General features: G+C 46.0%; 1 protein-coding gene across 1 annotated transcript in view; it reads right to left on the bottom strand.

The window, feature by feature from the left end:
• Nucleotides 1-13,905, bottom strand: part of plxna2 (plexin A2) — a 194,306-nt gene extending 180,401 nt beyond the window's left edge. The window contains exons 1-2 of the mRNA XM_069659465.1: nucleotides 12,691-13,905; nucleotides 6,080-6,262 (exon numbers count right to left, since the gene is read on the bottom strand). Coding sequence (XP_069515566.1) covers nucleotides 6,080-6,262; nucleotides 12,691-13,890 — 1,383 coding nt within the window. The 5' untranslated portion in view covers nucleotides 13,891-13,905. The remainder of the gene's footprint in view (nucleotides 1-6,079; nucleotides 6,263-12,690) is intronic.
• Between the last annotated feature and the right edge of the window lie 4,029 nt (nucleotides 13,906-17,934).

The following is a 17,934-nucleotide window of genomic DNA, read 5'->3' as shown; positions in this document are numbered from 1 at the left end:
AGCGTGTTAGTGTGTTTTTGACCAGTGGGAAAGCGGCTTTAGGGACCAACAGGTGAAGTCAAAGTGGCTACGTCCACTTTTTATACAGCCTGTAGCTAGCATGCGTGGACCCTGAGGTCCACATAATGTCAGATTATACAATTTATCTCTATTTGCACTTCCCCAAATACTGCTGGTTTTACTCTAGGACATTTGAATCAGCCCCTCTGAGAAAGTGCTGCAGGTTGTGTTGGAAGGGAAAATGTTATTTAACCAGAAGTACTTTCTGCAGGCGAGGCTTGGCTCGCAGCAATAGCTGGTGGGCAAACTGAGGCTGTATTGCTAAGTTTAAAATGATTAAAAGATTGCCGGCAATCTAGCAAGCGAGCTTTGAATATGGAAGTAATGGACACATCACTTACTTTGGCAGCTGTCATTTCAGCTAAAAGGCTCCTTACGTCTCAGTGCCACATGGTAATTTGTGTTTTTGTGAATTTAGAAATGTTAGTTTCTTTCCTCATAAACGGCTGGATTGAATTCTGTGTTTTTCATTAAATCTTAAACACACCAAAGATGATAGTTCAACAAAAGCGCGCAATGATTTGTTCTGTGTGGGAATAATTGGACCACAGCATTCAATCTGAAACAAAGTGATTCGACAGTTATTATGGAAGGCATTCAGAGAGAAATAACAATTTATTGTATAATGACTGGAAATAAACTTCACCTGGTGGCAATTGTGACAGCACTTTTAACTTGTAATTGTATTTCTCTTCATGTCAGCTCAAGGTTAATGCAAGTCATGCAGTGACAATGGAGATGTTTAATGAAGCCATTAAAATGATGAATTCTTTGTGCTTTTGGGTTTGTTTATTTGCGAGCCCACGAAGAAACACTAACGACTAACAAGAACTGAAAGTCTTAAATAAATTCAGCAAACTTGGTTCATGTTCATATCAAACCCATTTGGACAGCAAATGGACTGCACAAAAATAACTCCTATTTGTGCTTCTGACAACTCAAAGGGCTTTACACAACATACCACTCTTATCTGTTCATGCACAACTTAATGTCTGATTGCAGATCCTTTTGGAGCAACGTGGGGTTTAGCATCCTGCCAAAGGACACAGGGATGGAACCACCGATATTTGAATTACTGGATGAACCACACAACCTTCTGGTGCCCCACAATAGATCCTAATATTATATATTTGGGGGGCTTAGGGGATGCAGGGACCCGGGCTCCTGGGTCCTAGTCTCAGATTAAGGCTTACACCTTAACCAGGAGGGGTTCCATTTCATTGTTGCCATCATCCTTCTCTTTTTTCTTCTTCCTCTATACACCAAATTCCTCATCTGTTACCGGGTTGCAAAACTAGGTAAGCTAAAGCAATGACAGAGCTCAAGGGTTGGAAACGTGAGTTTCAATCTGCTCTGCTTAACGCTCGCTTCCTCGTAAACATCCAGGCCAGGCTAATCCAGGTGGCACCAAAGCTAGGCCGGAATACATCAAGCAGGTGAGCAGCCTCTGGGTTGCAAGCAGCAGACTGGCAAGGCTCTCAGATCATACCCTTTGAAGGTGAAGAATCCAAGGACTCATTGGGGGTTGGCCACAGCATGATAAGGTTGGGGAGGGGGTTTGACCACTTGTCCAGCAGGGCCCTACCGGAGCAGCTGCCTGCATTTACAAGCCTTTCAAGTCTCTGACACTTTATGCCCTACAATCAGCTGCTACCCTTGGTGAGTCCCCAGCAGTGTCTGCAGAACACACAGATCCTCGCTGCTATTCAGGCCAGTCTGGGAAGCCAGGTGAGTCAGCCACGCACCCTCGGCTACGTTAACCAGTTCAACAGGACACGTCTAGTTAAACACCTGAACCACCCTTTCAAGTTGCCCTTCAGCTGCCAGGGGCATCATCCAAACCAATTCCTGATTATTCATCAGGGCATAACGAGAAGAATTAATTAGGCCGAAAGCAGCACATCATCAAGAGCCGGAAGACATCTTTTCATCCGTGGTTTACTGCTGATACAACACGCCACTAATCAGGACCTGATTTCCATTCAACCCTGATCTAAACCGACATGACTTGTTGTTGAAAAAAGGAAGCAAAGCTGCAGTGCAGGTCAAAGAACTGGAGGAATATTGGCATAAAACTTCACGACTTATGATTTCAGAAAGAAACCTATATAGACCTGGGTAATGTTATTGAACGTAGAACGCAGGAGACGACTCCATCTGGGAATGCATCCCTTTGGTCTTCGGTTCAACAGCTCTTAACCCCGGCTTCTCTATCTGAGAGAACCGTGATGGAGGATGTTCATTCTGACTCTGATTAACAGGGGATTCCTCAGTGTGCCTCTGCTGAGCTTGCTTTAACCTTTGCGTTCAACTATTGCCGGGATGTCTTTCAACATCCAATTTTACATGTGCGGCCGTGCCCTCCATCCCCATCTATATATCAAAGGAAGTGCTCCCCACAGCTCCCCTCTCCCTTAATGCCGTCGTTGCTTCCCACCAACCCCAGCCCCCATGTGGGACATGTCTGTGCTTAAGCACAAAGTGAACCACACACAGCCAATTCCAATTTAGATGATGCAATTCTTGGGTAATGTGTATCCTGAATACACTGCATAGCAGATTGCCTATCTCTATAATTTGACCCGCTGAGGCCTGTAGCAGTCTATTGGTCTCTGGGTACATAAGGGTGATAGCGTCGATGATGGAGCCTGGTGAGTATAATACACAGCCTGGTGAGTATCAATGTAAATCTAGGTCTGGAATTTAAATAGGACATTAACTCATGGGCAGGACCACAGTACGAGCCAGCTGGAGTAGCTTCTGATGTTAGCTTAGGGTGGACTACAGGTCTAGGTTTGGCCCTGATTGGAACTGGTTTCACTGTAACTGGAAAAAGGCTCGGGGTATTGATTGCTGCCTAGAAGCTTTCTGCTGAGGTGAACATCTGTTGCCCTCCACAATCAATCACTGCCTCCATGGGTGCCACCCAGAAGTCCACCACCAGTTTCTGAGAGCCTCATAACACTTGTGCTAAACGTTTACCACGTTGCTCTTGTGTGACAGTCGTAGGTTTCGCACTAGTGAGAACACTTCAAAATATAGATTTGTTTGTTTGATCCAGCATCACTCAGTAAAATTTTAGCACTTCACACCCTATACACACAATCACAGCATGTTAGTGCTTATACAGTGTGTGAGGCTCACAGCTGTAGTGCTATTGTTTCCACTGTATATTGCATTCTCTTCACCTTGGCATCTGCTTACTCCCCCACCCTCTTAACCCCTCATCCTCAATCAATCCCCCCCCCTGCAAATGCCGGCCACAGGCAGCGGCGTCCGCCAAACACTATCCCTCCTGCTTCGCCATGCTCCGGCAAAGCCCAGGAAACGGCAGCGAACACAGCAGCCTGGTCTGCAGGGAGAGAGCATGAGGGCGGTGGGGGGGGGAGGGGAGGAGGAGCAGGACAGAATGGGGAAGCGGGAGACGGAGGGCAGGGGAGGGGGGAATTCTTTGGGAAGGGAGCCAATCCAATTACAGGCAGCGGTGCAGCCCTGGTTTCTTTGGCGGCACTAAATTCACATTTCAACGGTCCCTTCCTCTCTCCCCCAGTACCTTCCTCCGCTCCCTTTCTATCTCTGCTTCTCCTTGCTACCCTTTTTCTTATTTTTCTCATCATGACTCACAAGCCCTAACCATGCATCCAAAGCCACAACACCCGTCCCTCTTCCCCGTCTGTCTGTCTCTCCTGCCTGCATGATACAAGTAAAGGTATAGAAGTGTACCATCAGCAAAGCATCTCGTCACCCTATAGCTGCGTCACGCTCAGAATTGAAAGGAGCCTGCAGCATCCCCGTCTACGCGCCTCACACAACTCTGTGGGAGCTTATCAGGCGTCTGCAGAGGAGCTGCAGCCGGGGCTCATCAGGTCACCCTATCCGCCTGCCCTACCTGTGACACCCGAGGGAGTGAAAGGATAACACTCTGAGGGTAAACACATGCATATTTCAGACACGCTGCAGCACACAAACACACCTTAAGTACTCGTCTTCCTACCGCTACTGTCATGCAGCGTAATTGATTATTCATCACCTATTAAAAAAGTAATGCCGTCTTTTTCTACGCTGGTGCAGACTGCTCGCCTAGTGTGTAGGCTAATTGTGGTCATTCTCTCTATCATGCACATGACGTGCACACATGGATCCTGAGCTTGCATGCAAATTGAGGCTGGCTGTTGTCCAATAACGTACCTGCATGCAAACGTTTGCACAGAAGTGGAAGCTCCTCGCCTAACTACGTGATTTCAGGCTAATGGGGTTCAGAAAAAGTCCAACAAACTCCAGTTTCAATGGCGGAGCAGCACTTTAATACACAGTTTGGATTCTGCGCTCGTCACTACGAGAAATAATCAATGTTTCATTACTCTTCACAGTGATGATTGCTTTCTCTCATACCTTCAAAATACACGATGTTAAGCGCTTGAGTGTTTTTGTGGAGATAATCAACTATCAATCAATTTAGAGTAATTGTATCAGAAAATAAACCTGCTGCGCTTCCTCATCTAGAGGCGGAGGATGATAACCACATAGCGTGACAATAAATGAGATGATACTCATTACAATGAAGCTTGTGAATGTGTTCTGCTACTGCAAGTGGTCTAACTCTTCTGATGCGATGTGGATCAGTTTCTTTGTTTGAGGGATTTTTTCTGCACTGGTCACTGGAGCATGGCACCCATTCTGTAGGTGCCCTCTCATATCCCGGTGCCTTCCTCCCCCGTGTTAGCGTTACTGTGGTTACAGTCATGCCTCTCTGAGGAGCAAGCCTAAGTACACAGCAGCACGCAAGGCTATTTTGCATGGGTAGAAGGCGGGCGGCAGCTACAGACGAGAGTGTGGAAGGAAGCAGGGAGATAAAAACAATATGCAAGTAACAGCAGCACAGAAGGGAAAAAACACTCTTTTCTGTCTCATCTAATTTAACCAAGTCGGGAAAGTTGCTAAATTATTAAACAGCTCAAACAAGGGATTACATGGAATGAATATTCTCTCTACCACAGCCTGATTGGTGTATTGATTTAATTATGAATAGAGGGAGACCAAAATAACCCAGGCAGACGCCATTTGTGTTGCATTGCCAGCCTTGAAATAACAAAGAGCTTGCCAGAAGAGGTATCAGACTGGTTTTAGCAACTCTCTTTCCTTTTCAATATCTGCCACTGAGCCTCATGCAGCTGTTCGCGGGGGGAGGGACGACTACAAGAGCCAGTTATGGCCCAGTGACACACTCCGGCTGTCGCTCCAACAGGAAGCCCCACACGAGGAGGAGCCAAGTGAATACTGACAAATCCTGCAGCCAGCTGTCCAAATGTCTGGAAGAAACCATCAGTATGTAAGACAAACTGTTGTAACACAATGCAGCCATCAGGGCTGCAACATACAGTCACTTTGATTATCAATTAATCTGATTATTTTACCCTCAACTGCTTAACCCCATAGTTTAGAAGATGGCACAAAAGCAGGTAGCAAAACCCGACAATCTCACCCCTCATCACCCAAAGCAAAGCACCCACTTTCTCCCCTGTTCCATCCTGCCAGTGAGAAATCTCATCTAATACCGTCCTCCCTGTGGCTGGGGAGCCAAATATATCATTATTAACCGGCCAGCAGCCCTTAACCCCTCTGTGGCGTTTGTATTCTCACACCGAGGCGAGGAGGTTTTAGCGTATAGGCCTGCTCTCTCGTTTGCCTCTCAGTGGGCCACAGGCAGAAAGGTGCCTTTTAAAATTAATGGGCCAGCGCAGGTTATTCAACACTGCGACACTGGAGCTCACTTAACAAGGAACTGGTAATGACCACTACAGTGAGCCGGCCATCGCACATTAGCCCTCTCAGACGCTTTGACAGCAGGCATTAAATATTAAGGAGATAAGTTCCTTGTGACCATGATCCATCTGCATGGAAATAGGACCACTTCACGACGTCCGTGCCCCGCGGGCCGCTGGACGGCGGAGTCCTCAGGTCTCACAGAGATGAGGAATCGCTTACAAAGCGCTTGATGGGAAAAGGACTTGTTACTCACCTTCTTTAGGCGTCCGCTCTTTGTGCCTACAAAGGCCACACAGTAGCCATTGTAGACGTAGGAGGTGACAGAAGTCATGCGGTCCCGAGTCTCGGTGTAGAGCGTGTGACCGGTCACCAGCTGAGACCCACCAAGGGGCTGGTTGATGTCCAGGCCGCAGAAAGAGTCGTCGATGGGCACCGGCTGCAGACAGAGAAGACCGAATGTCAAGAGGAAACAGAGAAAAGCATTCGAATAAAAGAAAAGGTGATCATGACTTTGAGACAAATGTGTCACATTATACATAGAAACCCTTGACATGAAACGTAGCGTACGAGGGGGAGCGACAAAAATAGACCGACTTAGGGAATAAGACATTAGGAGAGTGGAGAGGCTGAGACGCAGAGCATTATAGAAGCAGACAGCTCAGTAAAGGAGGAAAGATGAAGGTGACAGAGTGAGACAGAGAGCGATGGTCAAAGTTGTGGAAATAGCAGCAGTGTCAGGGAGCGTCTGAGACGGGGTGAGAGAGGTGAGACTGAGAGAGACAGGAAGAGAGAGGGAGGTCAGAGCGGGGTGGAGGTGTGCGGACGAGTCTCTCAGCCAGACAAACGTTTGCCTTTCTGTTCCACTTGGCAGACATGTTTCAGCTCTGCCTGACTGAGCTCCACCTTGCTCTCACCGTGGCTCATTACCCCGGCCTATCATCACACCTCTGCAGGAAGACACAGAGCGCATGATAACTATGTGCGCCGGCAAACACGGCGCCTGATAAAAGCCTGAAATATGCATCCGAGGGAAGAGGCTGCAATGAACTCGATTTACCCAATCATTAGAAAATAATCACAAGCATAAAGTTTCATTAAGTTCTGTTTAGAGGGAAGTTTGGGCACAACTGTGAGGAGCGTGCGTTTCATCTGGATTTCTGCAGCACCTTTGAACAAAATGGCACATGCTTTCTCTGCACTGAGTCTGTCCTGTACATTTAGCTTGTTTCATACCCAGTGAAAGACTCCTCACAGTATGTTTAAAGTGAGGACTTAAAGGGGAAGTTCGGTGTTTTTAAACCTGGGCCCTTTTTTTTACAGATTTGGGTCGAAATGACTCATGGGAACAAAAACTTTTGGAATTGGTCCTGTAGATATCCTCCACCATAGTTGGATACTGCTGCAATGGCTGTAACATAATCCCCTGTGGCAATCGTGCCCGATCAAAGTACGTCCACTTAAAGTGCTTGTTACTCCAGGTGTCTGACAACGTTACGGAAATGATCCCTACAAAGATCGTCCTCTTTTTATAGAGTAAGATCCTTTTTGTGTAACGTGAAACAGAAGTCTCGCTCAAGGAGATGTCTCGCTCTGAAGTCTCGCTCTGAAATCTCGCAGGTGGTGAGATGTTACCTGAACAGGACGGTGGAAACCAGAGTTAGAGTTGGAGAGAGGATTTGTTTCCGTAGAGGACTGCGGAATATTTACCTGATTTTGACCAAGAATTTGAGTCATTGAACTCGATGAGTATACAGACAAAGAGCTCATAGAAATTGAAGAGAGAACGAGGAGAGAGAGAGAGAGGGGCAACAGGCATCTGTCCATCAACACAACAAATCTCTCTCCAACTCTAACTCACGTTTCCACTGTCCTGTTCAGGTAACATCTCACCAGCCACAGGATTTCAGAGCGAGACTTCTCCTTGTGAGATCCTTCTTCAAAAAAGGATCTTACTCTTTTAAAACAGGACGATCTTTGTAGGGATCATTTCCGTAATGTTGTCGGACACCTGGAGGAACAATCTGAGCCTGTCAGCGGCAAAAACAAGCAAACAATCGCCCCAGAACATGTTGCAGCAGTTGCGGCCGTATCGCAGCTACGGTGGAGGCCATCTGGACCGATTCTAAAAGCTAATTTTGACAAAATAGGGCCCAGGTTTAAAAATACTCTAACTCCATCCTGTAGTCTATCTCAAACGAGACAGGAGTTGGTGACATGCAGAGTTGAATCAGGTCAGCTGACACGGTCTGAGTGGCAGTGGCCTCAAAGTGCCATGTGCAGTAAAGTAAGAAGGCCAGGCGGGCTTAAACCCAGCACTCCATCCATGTATACATCCTATAGCCTCCTGCTCAGAAACTCTTTCTCATTCTCCCTCTGACTACATCCGTCTCTCTTCAACCACATCTCATTAATTCTCTTTCTGTCACTCCATCTATCTCTCGTCTGTCTCCTCTCCGTCTCACTCTCGGGCTCCGTCCCTGTCAGGGCGCTATAAGCAGACGATGTTGAGTGACGTTCTCCTCTCTGGGAGGCACCTCAGCCTCTGCACGCTGCGCACCATGTCTGTGAAACCATTCCCTACTACTGCGCGCAGATTTTCATGTTAATGCTGACAGGGAATAATCGCCTCTGCTCTTAACAGTCACGCCCCCACTTCATGGCATTTCCTTTTATTTCCTTTGCCCAAAATAGCTCGGAGTGCCATGGGGTTCTCCACTGCGGTATTATTCTTTTCCCTTATGGTTACAAAATCAAATGTACCATATATAAACACTTAATATGTGTACCGATTAGACATGGACTCACACAATGGATCAGAAACAGAGCTCCAGACTTTGCCTTATCAATATCTGCTCCCTTAAATGCATGCAGCTATTTCCACGTTCGCTCCGTTTGGCTCCAAAGCATTTGCTTCTGATTATATCTAGATTGTTTAGATGATGTACGCTAAGCAGACTTGGCAGCCAAATAAAATCCCCCCGGTCTCCGTGTGGCGGAGTTTTTCTTCTTCACCTAGTTGCAGATTAGTTTTGGGTCTTTTTTTTTTTCCAGCCCTGCCTTATCGCAAATCTCACAAGTAGTTAAGAAATGTAGATTTGCTGCGTCTCAGTCTGTTTCACGCGATACGAAATGCATTGGTTATCTTTAGCAGAGCTTTGGTGTGACAAAAATAGACTGTGTGATTAAGCCGTATCGAATAACTCACAATACAGTATGATATTTAATCTATGCAGAAAAAACTGTTTTCAACTGCGGACTACATAATCTTGTTAAACAATGACTCCAGTTTTTCCATTTGGGGTTGAATTTGAATGAAGGATGAATCGGATGTGACAGGATATCTGCTCTCAGAGTTTCCCTCCCAGGGTATATCAGTGTTATCAATACCAGCTCCCCTTTGCTCTCACGACTGGTTAATTAGTCGTCGGGGCATGAGCGGGAAGCGAGACAGGATGATAGTGTTAGTCGGAGAGAGACTGCCTGATACAGAAAGAATCCCATCACGGCTCTCTCTCTCTCTCTCTGTCTCCTCCTCAGGAGTGACTACAGAGATGGTGTGAATCTCCAGATGGCAGAAGGCTGGACGGCTGGGTGATAAATCTTTGATTGGCTGCTGTGTCTGAATCCCCTGGCTCAGCCTCAGATCCGTTCCCAGCCTTAGCCTTGGCCTGCATGTAAGCGTACACACACAGTAAAATGTCTGCAAGAAGGGAATGAGAACTAAGGGTGTAATTAAGGTTCTCTACTTTGAGTTAACTGGCTCCTCGCTGTTAGCAGTGGACCAGAGGAAAAAGAACTGGTAATGCATGTGTAAATGACTGGAGCGAGTTACAGTTAACGGGTAAGAACAAATACGTCCCTCTGGCTCGTCTAACCTTGTTTCACCTTATATTCTGATGGATCTCAGACACGTGGGCTCTAAAAATACCACACACAGATATTTGGGAACATATTTATTCAAGAAAAACATGTTTGCTCTTCAAAGCAGCCGCCGTGCTTCGGTTGGGGATTTAACAGCAAGCTGACAATGTAAGCATGCTTGACATATCCAGTTGTTAAATGTAATTTGTATAGGCTTTAAGAGTTCCTCATCCATTGACGTCCATCTGCATAATCCATATTATACTATGGATTTATTGGCTGCTCAATGAGCACAAGGACGTGGTCTTAAGGGCTGTATTTTACATCTTCTTATCTCTGTGGCTATACAGACAAAGCTTCTATATCCTTGGTGTATAATGTGAAAGGAGAGCAAAACGTGAACGTGCGTGCCAATAGAAAGGAGTGGGCGACGCAGCTTAGCAGGTAATTCGCTATATTCACATAGAAGCCATTTTCCTCTAGCGTCATGCTCAGGATGGGACGCTCAAATGCTGCTGTGTTCCAGGTTGTTAGTTGTATTAACCCTCTAGACCCCGTACCGCCCCGCAGCGCCCAAGAGCGCATGTCATTTTCAAGTTTTTTTTAGTGTATCAAAACTCAAAATCAATACTTTTAAGTTAACTGGAACCGGAAATACACAACGTTTCGTTGTCTTTTTTCGTGGGTTTCCGTCCATTTTTTTACAGATCTAAAAATGCAGACTAAGAGTCCCGATATTTACAATCTTTTGGAAGCCCTAAGATTGTGTTGTGAGTCAAATCCTGAGCCAAACAAAGGTTGGAAAACAAAGATTTGATGGCACGCTTTTTTCTCGAAATCACATAATTACCATCACTAAACAGCGAGACCTTCCCCTCCTTTCCCTGCCGGAGACGAACACTGTTTTCCGGTGGATAGGGAGGACTGACCCGGCCGAGGCGACTTTTCCTCATACAAGTGCCAAAGACTCTACACATTACTGTTGTCTGTTCTTGAAACATTGTTTTTGAGATAGAGCTGTTTGTCTGGATTAAGCAGGATGCTAAATGCTCATTTAAGTTCTCAGTGTACTGTAGGAACATTCTAGAATTCTACTGGTTCCTAGAGGGTTAAAGTAGAGAACCTGACAATCTCAGTAATGAGAATCTGAAAAGACACTTAATCTGGAGGCACACAGAGGCTTAATTTCAAGGTAAAACAACATATTTGAAAACCCTTTAGCTTACAGAGACAACAGCTAATGCTAGCATTCAACCACTTCCCAGCTAGCTAAGTAAATTCTTAGTTTACATTACACTTCTTTCTTAGTGTATTGTATAACACTAACTAATGTGAAATATTAGCTTGTAGCCACTACACTACTAACGGTACTATTGTTTTATAAGTGGCTAACAGTTAGCTAACGTCAGCTGTTGTCCGACTGTAGCTAATGGGTTAGCAAATGTGTTGTTTTAACTTGAATTATGCCCTTGCATCCCTACAGGTATTTACTAGTCTTTGAATTGTCATTGTCTATGTTTATATGACTTACAACTCAGGAACACAGTTGTATCACATTATAACAGCAATCAAACTCCCCAGCATGAGCGTAACATCAGAGGTAAATGGTCAATGACAAGCACTCTTAAGAGGAAACTGAGTTAATTGCAGATTCTTTTGAGGAAACTGGGTTCGAATTTGGGGCTCCAAAGGCCCGAAAGCTATTTACCATTTCTCCTACTCCTGCCTTCTTTCCTTCTTCCACCCTCTTCTTCTGCCTTCCCAGTGGAGCCAATAAAACCCAACAGCACTCGTTCGAGATATTGTCTCCCTCCTCCTGACGATCACCTCTGACATTGTGCTAATGGGGAATTTACTGATTTTAATAAGAGTGGTCAATTGAGAGACCTGGGGGGATTAGCAACAAAGGAAGCTGATCACTGGCTCTCATCACAGTGAGGGTAGGGATATCATTAAACCCTAAAATACACATTAAGACCTGCAATACGGCACTCGATATTCATTTGCCTTTCCGTTCATACATGCAGAAACTCGTGCACACACACACACACACTGTAACTAGTCATACTTAGCTAGTCATTAATTCTTAATATTCTTAAATTCCTGTTAGCAATTACAGAATGAAAGCACAGAGGACTGTAGCCTCCTGGGAACGAGGGAAAATCAAGAAACGTAATTCTTCTTGACAACATGTAACAGATACATGGCCCCTGTATTATAGGATGATTGGGGATTTCAGAGGGAAAAGACTGCCGTGTGTGATCTATGCTACAATCAGAAGCAGAGTAAACCCCCCCTCTCGACTGGTTTTTCTCTTTGCTCTAGAAGGGGTGAGTTTGTTTGTTAGTATTGTGCTCGAGGAGAATCTTATCACTTTGATGGTTGCCAAGGAAAATAAACGGTCCCCAATTTGTGAATTTCTCCGGTTGAAATGCAGTTGAAAGAGGAAGTTGTCCGATATCAGAGCTCCAACACAATTTGACATGATTACATGTAGTGTGAGAATCATGTGATAAGAGAATGTGTACTATGCAAGGCAATTAAAAGTATTTCCTTGTAGTCACTTTGTTTACTTTCCTGACTGTATACGCCCTCAAAATTTGGAACTCTGGAACGCTGTGGTTTCAAAGCTCATTACCAAGCTTTGGACTCCCCCCTGCATTTTACTACCTTATTTCAGGGAAGGAAACAAGATGTAGATGTTGTTGGACCATTGAGGAATTCTGACCCTTAACAATGAACAATAGATAAATGATTCTCTTGTCTCTTTGTTGGTGGGCCAAAGATTACAATTCAGAATAAGAATGCTCTTCTGTTTATAGACAAGATCCTGCTAAGTATCTACAGATGTGGAAGACCGGACGGTACAAATGCTAGTTTATATTTCCCAATAAGAGCAGCTCTCCACTGATGGTTGTGCAGGATATAGGAAATCTCCCCATTCAGTGAATATAACTGTACATGTTTGTGTGTCTTTAATCAGTGTCTGTCATGGTAACTCACCGCTTTGGTGCACTGCACATCCTTCCCCAGCAGCCAGTTGAGCTCCAGGTTTCCTTCTCCCTGGTAGCAGGACTGCAGGCGCTCCTTGATTCTCGCATTAATGTCTCGGATGGTGAAGACGCAGAGCGCTGAGTCATCTGGCGGGCGATGGAACTGCTTCTGGCCCTTGGAGAAGATGGTGAAAAGCACATCATCCTGGGCGCTGATGTTGAGCGAGGCAGCGAGAACGCGGCCAGGCTTGCCGAGGTAGGCGGCTTGCAGAAGACGGTACTCAACTCCGTTCTTCACACAGCCGACAGGGAGAGACACGTAGGAGTGAAACTTGCGATCGTCTTTGCAGAGGCGGACAATGCGAGAAGTGTAGAAGAGGTCACTGGTGGATCCACTTGATGACATGCTGTTCTCTGGTGTCTCAGGCTGGACTGTCAGGAAGTAGACAAAGCTGCCACTGGCAAAGCCATACACATAGTAGATGTCAAAGTGGGAGACCAATGCCAGTGTGTCTGATGGTATCTTGATGAGAGAGGACACAAAGTCAGTGTGTAATTCATAGTCAAGCATGGCAGAAGATTCTGGGTCACGCGGCAGCTTTCGGCTGGAGATGGTAGGAAAGTAGTCCTGTTTTCCGTCCACGGCTGTGCCAATAAACAAGGTGCCATCCTGGCCTTGTGAAGGCACGATGACCCCGTACATGGTCCCAGTCTGGTTGACACTGGAGAGGTAGTGCTCCTTCTTGTGGGAAGGCTCCACTAAGATAAAAAGGTCATCCAATCTTAGGAGTTTGCACACACCCTGGTAAAGGCTGCCACAGGCCAGCAACCGATTTTGGGAGTAATCAATAAGGAGAAGCTTGTTGACATTGTTGGTTGAGACGAGGGGCTCAGAACAGGGCTGGACAATCAGAGGGGGGTAGCAGGCCTTGTTGTCGTCCTCTGGGCCTGTGTCATGAGACACAAGGAGGGTCAGGTTGCCTGAGAGCTTGTACACACGGTTGACTGCTCCAATATACAATGCCCCTGTGGATTGGTGAACCGTCAGGTGGTTGAAAACCCAGTCCCGACGTTCAGGGTGGAAACTAGTAAATGTCTGCCCAATGCACAAGTCAGGGATCACTAAGAGCCAGAAAGCTAATAGAACAGCTGTAGCTCCTACTTTAGGGTCAGGTGATAAAGTCCTGCGTGTTGCCCGCCGGCCCTCCATGTTTAACGGGCCTGCGAGGAAACTGCAGAGCAAGAAGAGAGAACGGATCAGGGGAAGATGGGAGGACACCTTCGCCTTGTTGTTATTGAAGGCTATCTTGCAGGTCAAATCTTCACAAGGGTCTTCACATGTTTCTGGAAAAGAAAAAGAGGAAAAAAAGGGAGTTAGATATCACAGCATGACTCACATATCCTACAAAGGAAACACATTTGACCGAATGGAACAGACTCTTCATTAGAGATTCCACCACTTGAAAAGGTCAGTTCAAAGTTCATCCTCGGTGAGGCGGTGAGCTGTGGAGAAGAGGAGTGGAGGTTTAAAGACACAATGAGCGGAAGCCGTTATGGTGCACATTCCAAAGGAGGTGCTGGACACCGCAGGACAATGCAGGAAATAGAGGAAGGTTACTGCAACGGAAATTAGCCTGACCTGACTCACACTACCGCTCCTGCTGTCACAGACTGAGCAAGCACTTTCTAAGAACAGAACACAGACGTGGCTCGGATGTGTTTCAAATAAGGCCTTGGACACTGGGCAATGACTCATCGGATTTAAGTCAATGGAAAATTTACTTTTGTTTTTTGCATGTTGGCCCTATGATGAATTCAAGCACCCAAAAAATTTCACTAAATATGTCTACACCACAACCCCGAAAACCTTAAAAATACCACACCAGATACACAAGCAATCCTTCAAAAGATCAGCCTCCTCATATCATTCCTACAGTCTCCCCCTCCCCCACTTGTTTTATACTGGCTCCAACCCATCAACCAACACCCCTTTCCATATCTATCTCCAAAAACATACATCAAGCAAGGTCTGCAATTTATACGACCACGCTCGGCCTGGGCTGTGGAGATCTCTCCCTGTGCCATAAACCAAGACGCGGAGCTCAGTGCAGTCTGTCCCCAGGAGTTAATTATCTCGTCCATTGGAAAGGAAGGCCTGGATCTTATTACTGGAACAAAGTGAGAACAAATTGGGAGCCACTACCCCACACCCCTCCCCTTGCTCTCTGCTCTTCAAGGGGCCTGCTTTACAGAATCTATTAATTATTTTTTTCTAAACATCGCTGTTGTTTTTTTTTTATCCTTTTATCCTATTCATCTCCTGCTGACATGATCAGATCGTAGAGGGATTAATCACTGGCGGCACAACAATCATCTTTAAATAAATCAGCTACCGTATTAGATCTGTACACAGCTCGCTCATAAAAACACCAGCCAACAAAATATACACTCTATTTGTGTGTGTGTGTGTTCCTCATTCCCTCAGTATTATCAGTGTACTCGATCAGAACCAAGCAGTGCGAGGGGCTAACAAGTGGAGACAATGGCAGTGCATCCCAAAATCAAGTATGATTAGGCGTAGCGATCCAACAAGGGTAATTACTGTGGAGCTGGAGGAGGTAAGCTGGGGAACGACATGGGGACGCCAGGGGCTTGAACGTGTCAGAGACGGTCCTACATCGTTTGTCACGCTCCAGATTTGCATTTCCAGCAGTGAGGGCACAGAGAATCAAGGGTGAAAGATGTGGATGGAATAATCAGCGGCTGCGCCTTGAATTAACAAGCACTTGCAACTGAAGATAGGGTGGTAGTGTTATATGTCGAGATGTTGTAAACGCCATGCTACTACCGTGACTGCGATCAAGGCAGGTTTGATTTGCCGAGCCGATTTAGGATTCCATCTGAACCGTGTCTGCCCTTTCACAGACCTCGTTCCAAATCTGGTAATGGCCATCTTGGCGACCCTCCCCTTCCCCCACTGTGATCAACGGGTACGCTACTCAGCTCCGACTTAAATATAGACCCTTAGGGAGTGTATTGATCCATGTGTCCATAAACACAGCTCCTAAGGCCCAGTCAAGCTGTTCTTGGCGTGTGCACAGGCAGAGGTGTGGGAGGTGCTCCGTCCCAGAAGCACTTTATTAGCATGGTCATAAAAGTGCCAGGGCCTCTAAAAAAGCGGCGAGAAACAGACCCCCACCCTCACTTTCAGCTGCCTGCGCGCTGCCGCGCTCCTTTGTGTGAGTTTGTACATGCTAGATGTGCAAAGTGGATCCCTTTGGTGGTATAATCAACCTCCTGCTGAGCCAGCTTTTCACTCAAGCCCCGCAGCCTTTTGCCCCTTGGAGCTTTTGCTACACCCCCGCCCCTTAATCGTATATGTGTATACAACATTGACTCCCATCCATCTTTTCTTCTTCTCCGTTTTTATTTCTCCTCCAGTCGTTGGGAGAAATATATGCCTCACTCCTTCATGTTGTGGCAACAGCTGCAGAGGCAGAGAAAGAGAGCGAATGAATGGTGTAAATAAAAGGCGCCGCGAAGGTTACCCATGACGGCTTTGTTTAAGTTGATTGCATGACCACCTCTTTGTTGCACTTGACAGAGACTTTTCTGTACCATGCAGCTGAGAGGTAGACTAACCCTAACCCTAACCCCAAAGCCTTGTCTTTCTTTGTTCATGAGGAGTAAGAATTACCGGGAAGGACATTAACATATAAATGCAACCAGGAATGATTCATAGTAAAGCACTGTAACCCACTGACCTAGAATAGAAGAGAATTGCCGGTAAGGTAGCGTTTAAGTCAGCACTTCTGAAAATGTTGCCCTCGTAATGAGAGAACCATTTTTGCCATTAGTGCTGGAGCTCTTACGAGAACCGACTATTTGCCATATCAGCAATATTTTCACACACTGTGTATGAACAGTCGTCTATCCGTCTAAGACAACACCAAACACATCAAGTCCTGATTCCGCTCAGCGTGTTGACGCATCACAATGTGGTCTTTGCACCGAGGAAGACAGATGGACTGGCATGACGACAAACTGTCAGCACTTTCGGCGCGTTACATCACAACAGAATATAAAATGCCAAAAACTCAGAGCATCACAGTCATTGTCAGTAGATTTCCATTCTGACACTCATCTTCCAATCTTTTTGGCAGACATGGAAGGCAAGCAAAGAAGAGCATCAAGTCAAGAGAGACGGAGAAGCACTCCACACACTCGGCACACATGCAAGCTGTGTTCCTGGCTCAGAGGAAAGACAGTTTTCACAAAACTTTCATAATGAATAGTCAGGAGCACAAAACACTGCGTTTGCACACTCAGCCAGGCTGCTACTGAGCCCTTGTTAAACAAACTTGTCCCACTGGCGGCCTGTGTGCTGTCTCTGTGTCTGGTTGTGGGCCCCTGTGATGAAATGTTGGTGATTTCCCAAGCCGCTGTGCAAGATGCAGCGGCTGTCCCAACTGCGGCTGAGAAACCTGCATGCATCGTCGCCGATTATCTCATGGAAGGATGCAAAAGAGCAGCAGAGAATGAACAGGCAGAGCCAGAAATGAGAAAATGTGAACTGATCAGAAGTGCAAACCATCACTGACGGATGAGGAGGCAACAGCCGGAGGGCGGCGCGGCAGCCAGAAAACGGAATCAGGAGAAAACAGGCTCAAGGAACGGCCTCTGGAGGAACAGCTCTAAACCTCTATCACCCCGGAATAGGCGTCAGGTCTTTTTTTTCCTTCCCATCCACACATACTAAGCTTCTTAACAATGCAGCCAAATTTGCCTGATCTCCTAAATTCATATTTACAGCAATTGTATTGCAAAAGATAAAGAACATAAACCAAAATCCCTTTACGATGCTGAATCCATTGTTGTCGGATGGGAAAAGGGAAATGGGAGATTGTAATTTCATGCCTGGGATTAATGTGTTATTCCCTGGGTGATTAATGCAAACCGTGAAATCTTAATGCTCAAGTAAAAGTGACACGCGACAAATCAAGGAGACAACTTGGAACAAACCAGCTAGTCAAGAAAAGTAGAAGGTCTCTAAAAATTGTCGAGCATTTTGCTCATTACTGGGTGCGATTTCAGTCGATGTGGACAGCTGCAGAGTAAAAACCTCCCCTAAAGGAAGATCTTCTTCTATAGGAGCCTATAAAAAAGCGATTAGCAGCAGAGGTTAGTCCATTAGTCTTCTCTCTTTGCTGCTATCAAGAGCCGAGTTAATGAGAGGACTCGTTGGCATCTTGAG

This window comes from Semicossyphus pulcher, unplaced genomic scaffold (assembly GCF_022749685.1).
Source record: "Semicossyphus pulcher isolate SPU_LCO1_2020_fin unplaced genomic scaffold, fSemPul1.0.p SCAF_13, whole genome shotgun sequence".
NCBI lineage: Eukaryota > Metazoa > Chordata > Actinopteri > Labriformes > Labridae > Semicossyphus > Semicossyphus pulcher.
This window is presented reverse-complemented; position numbering and strand designations above follow the sequence as displayed.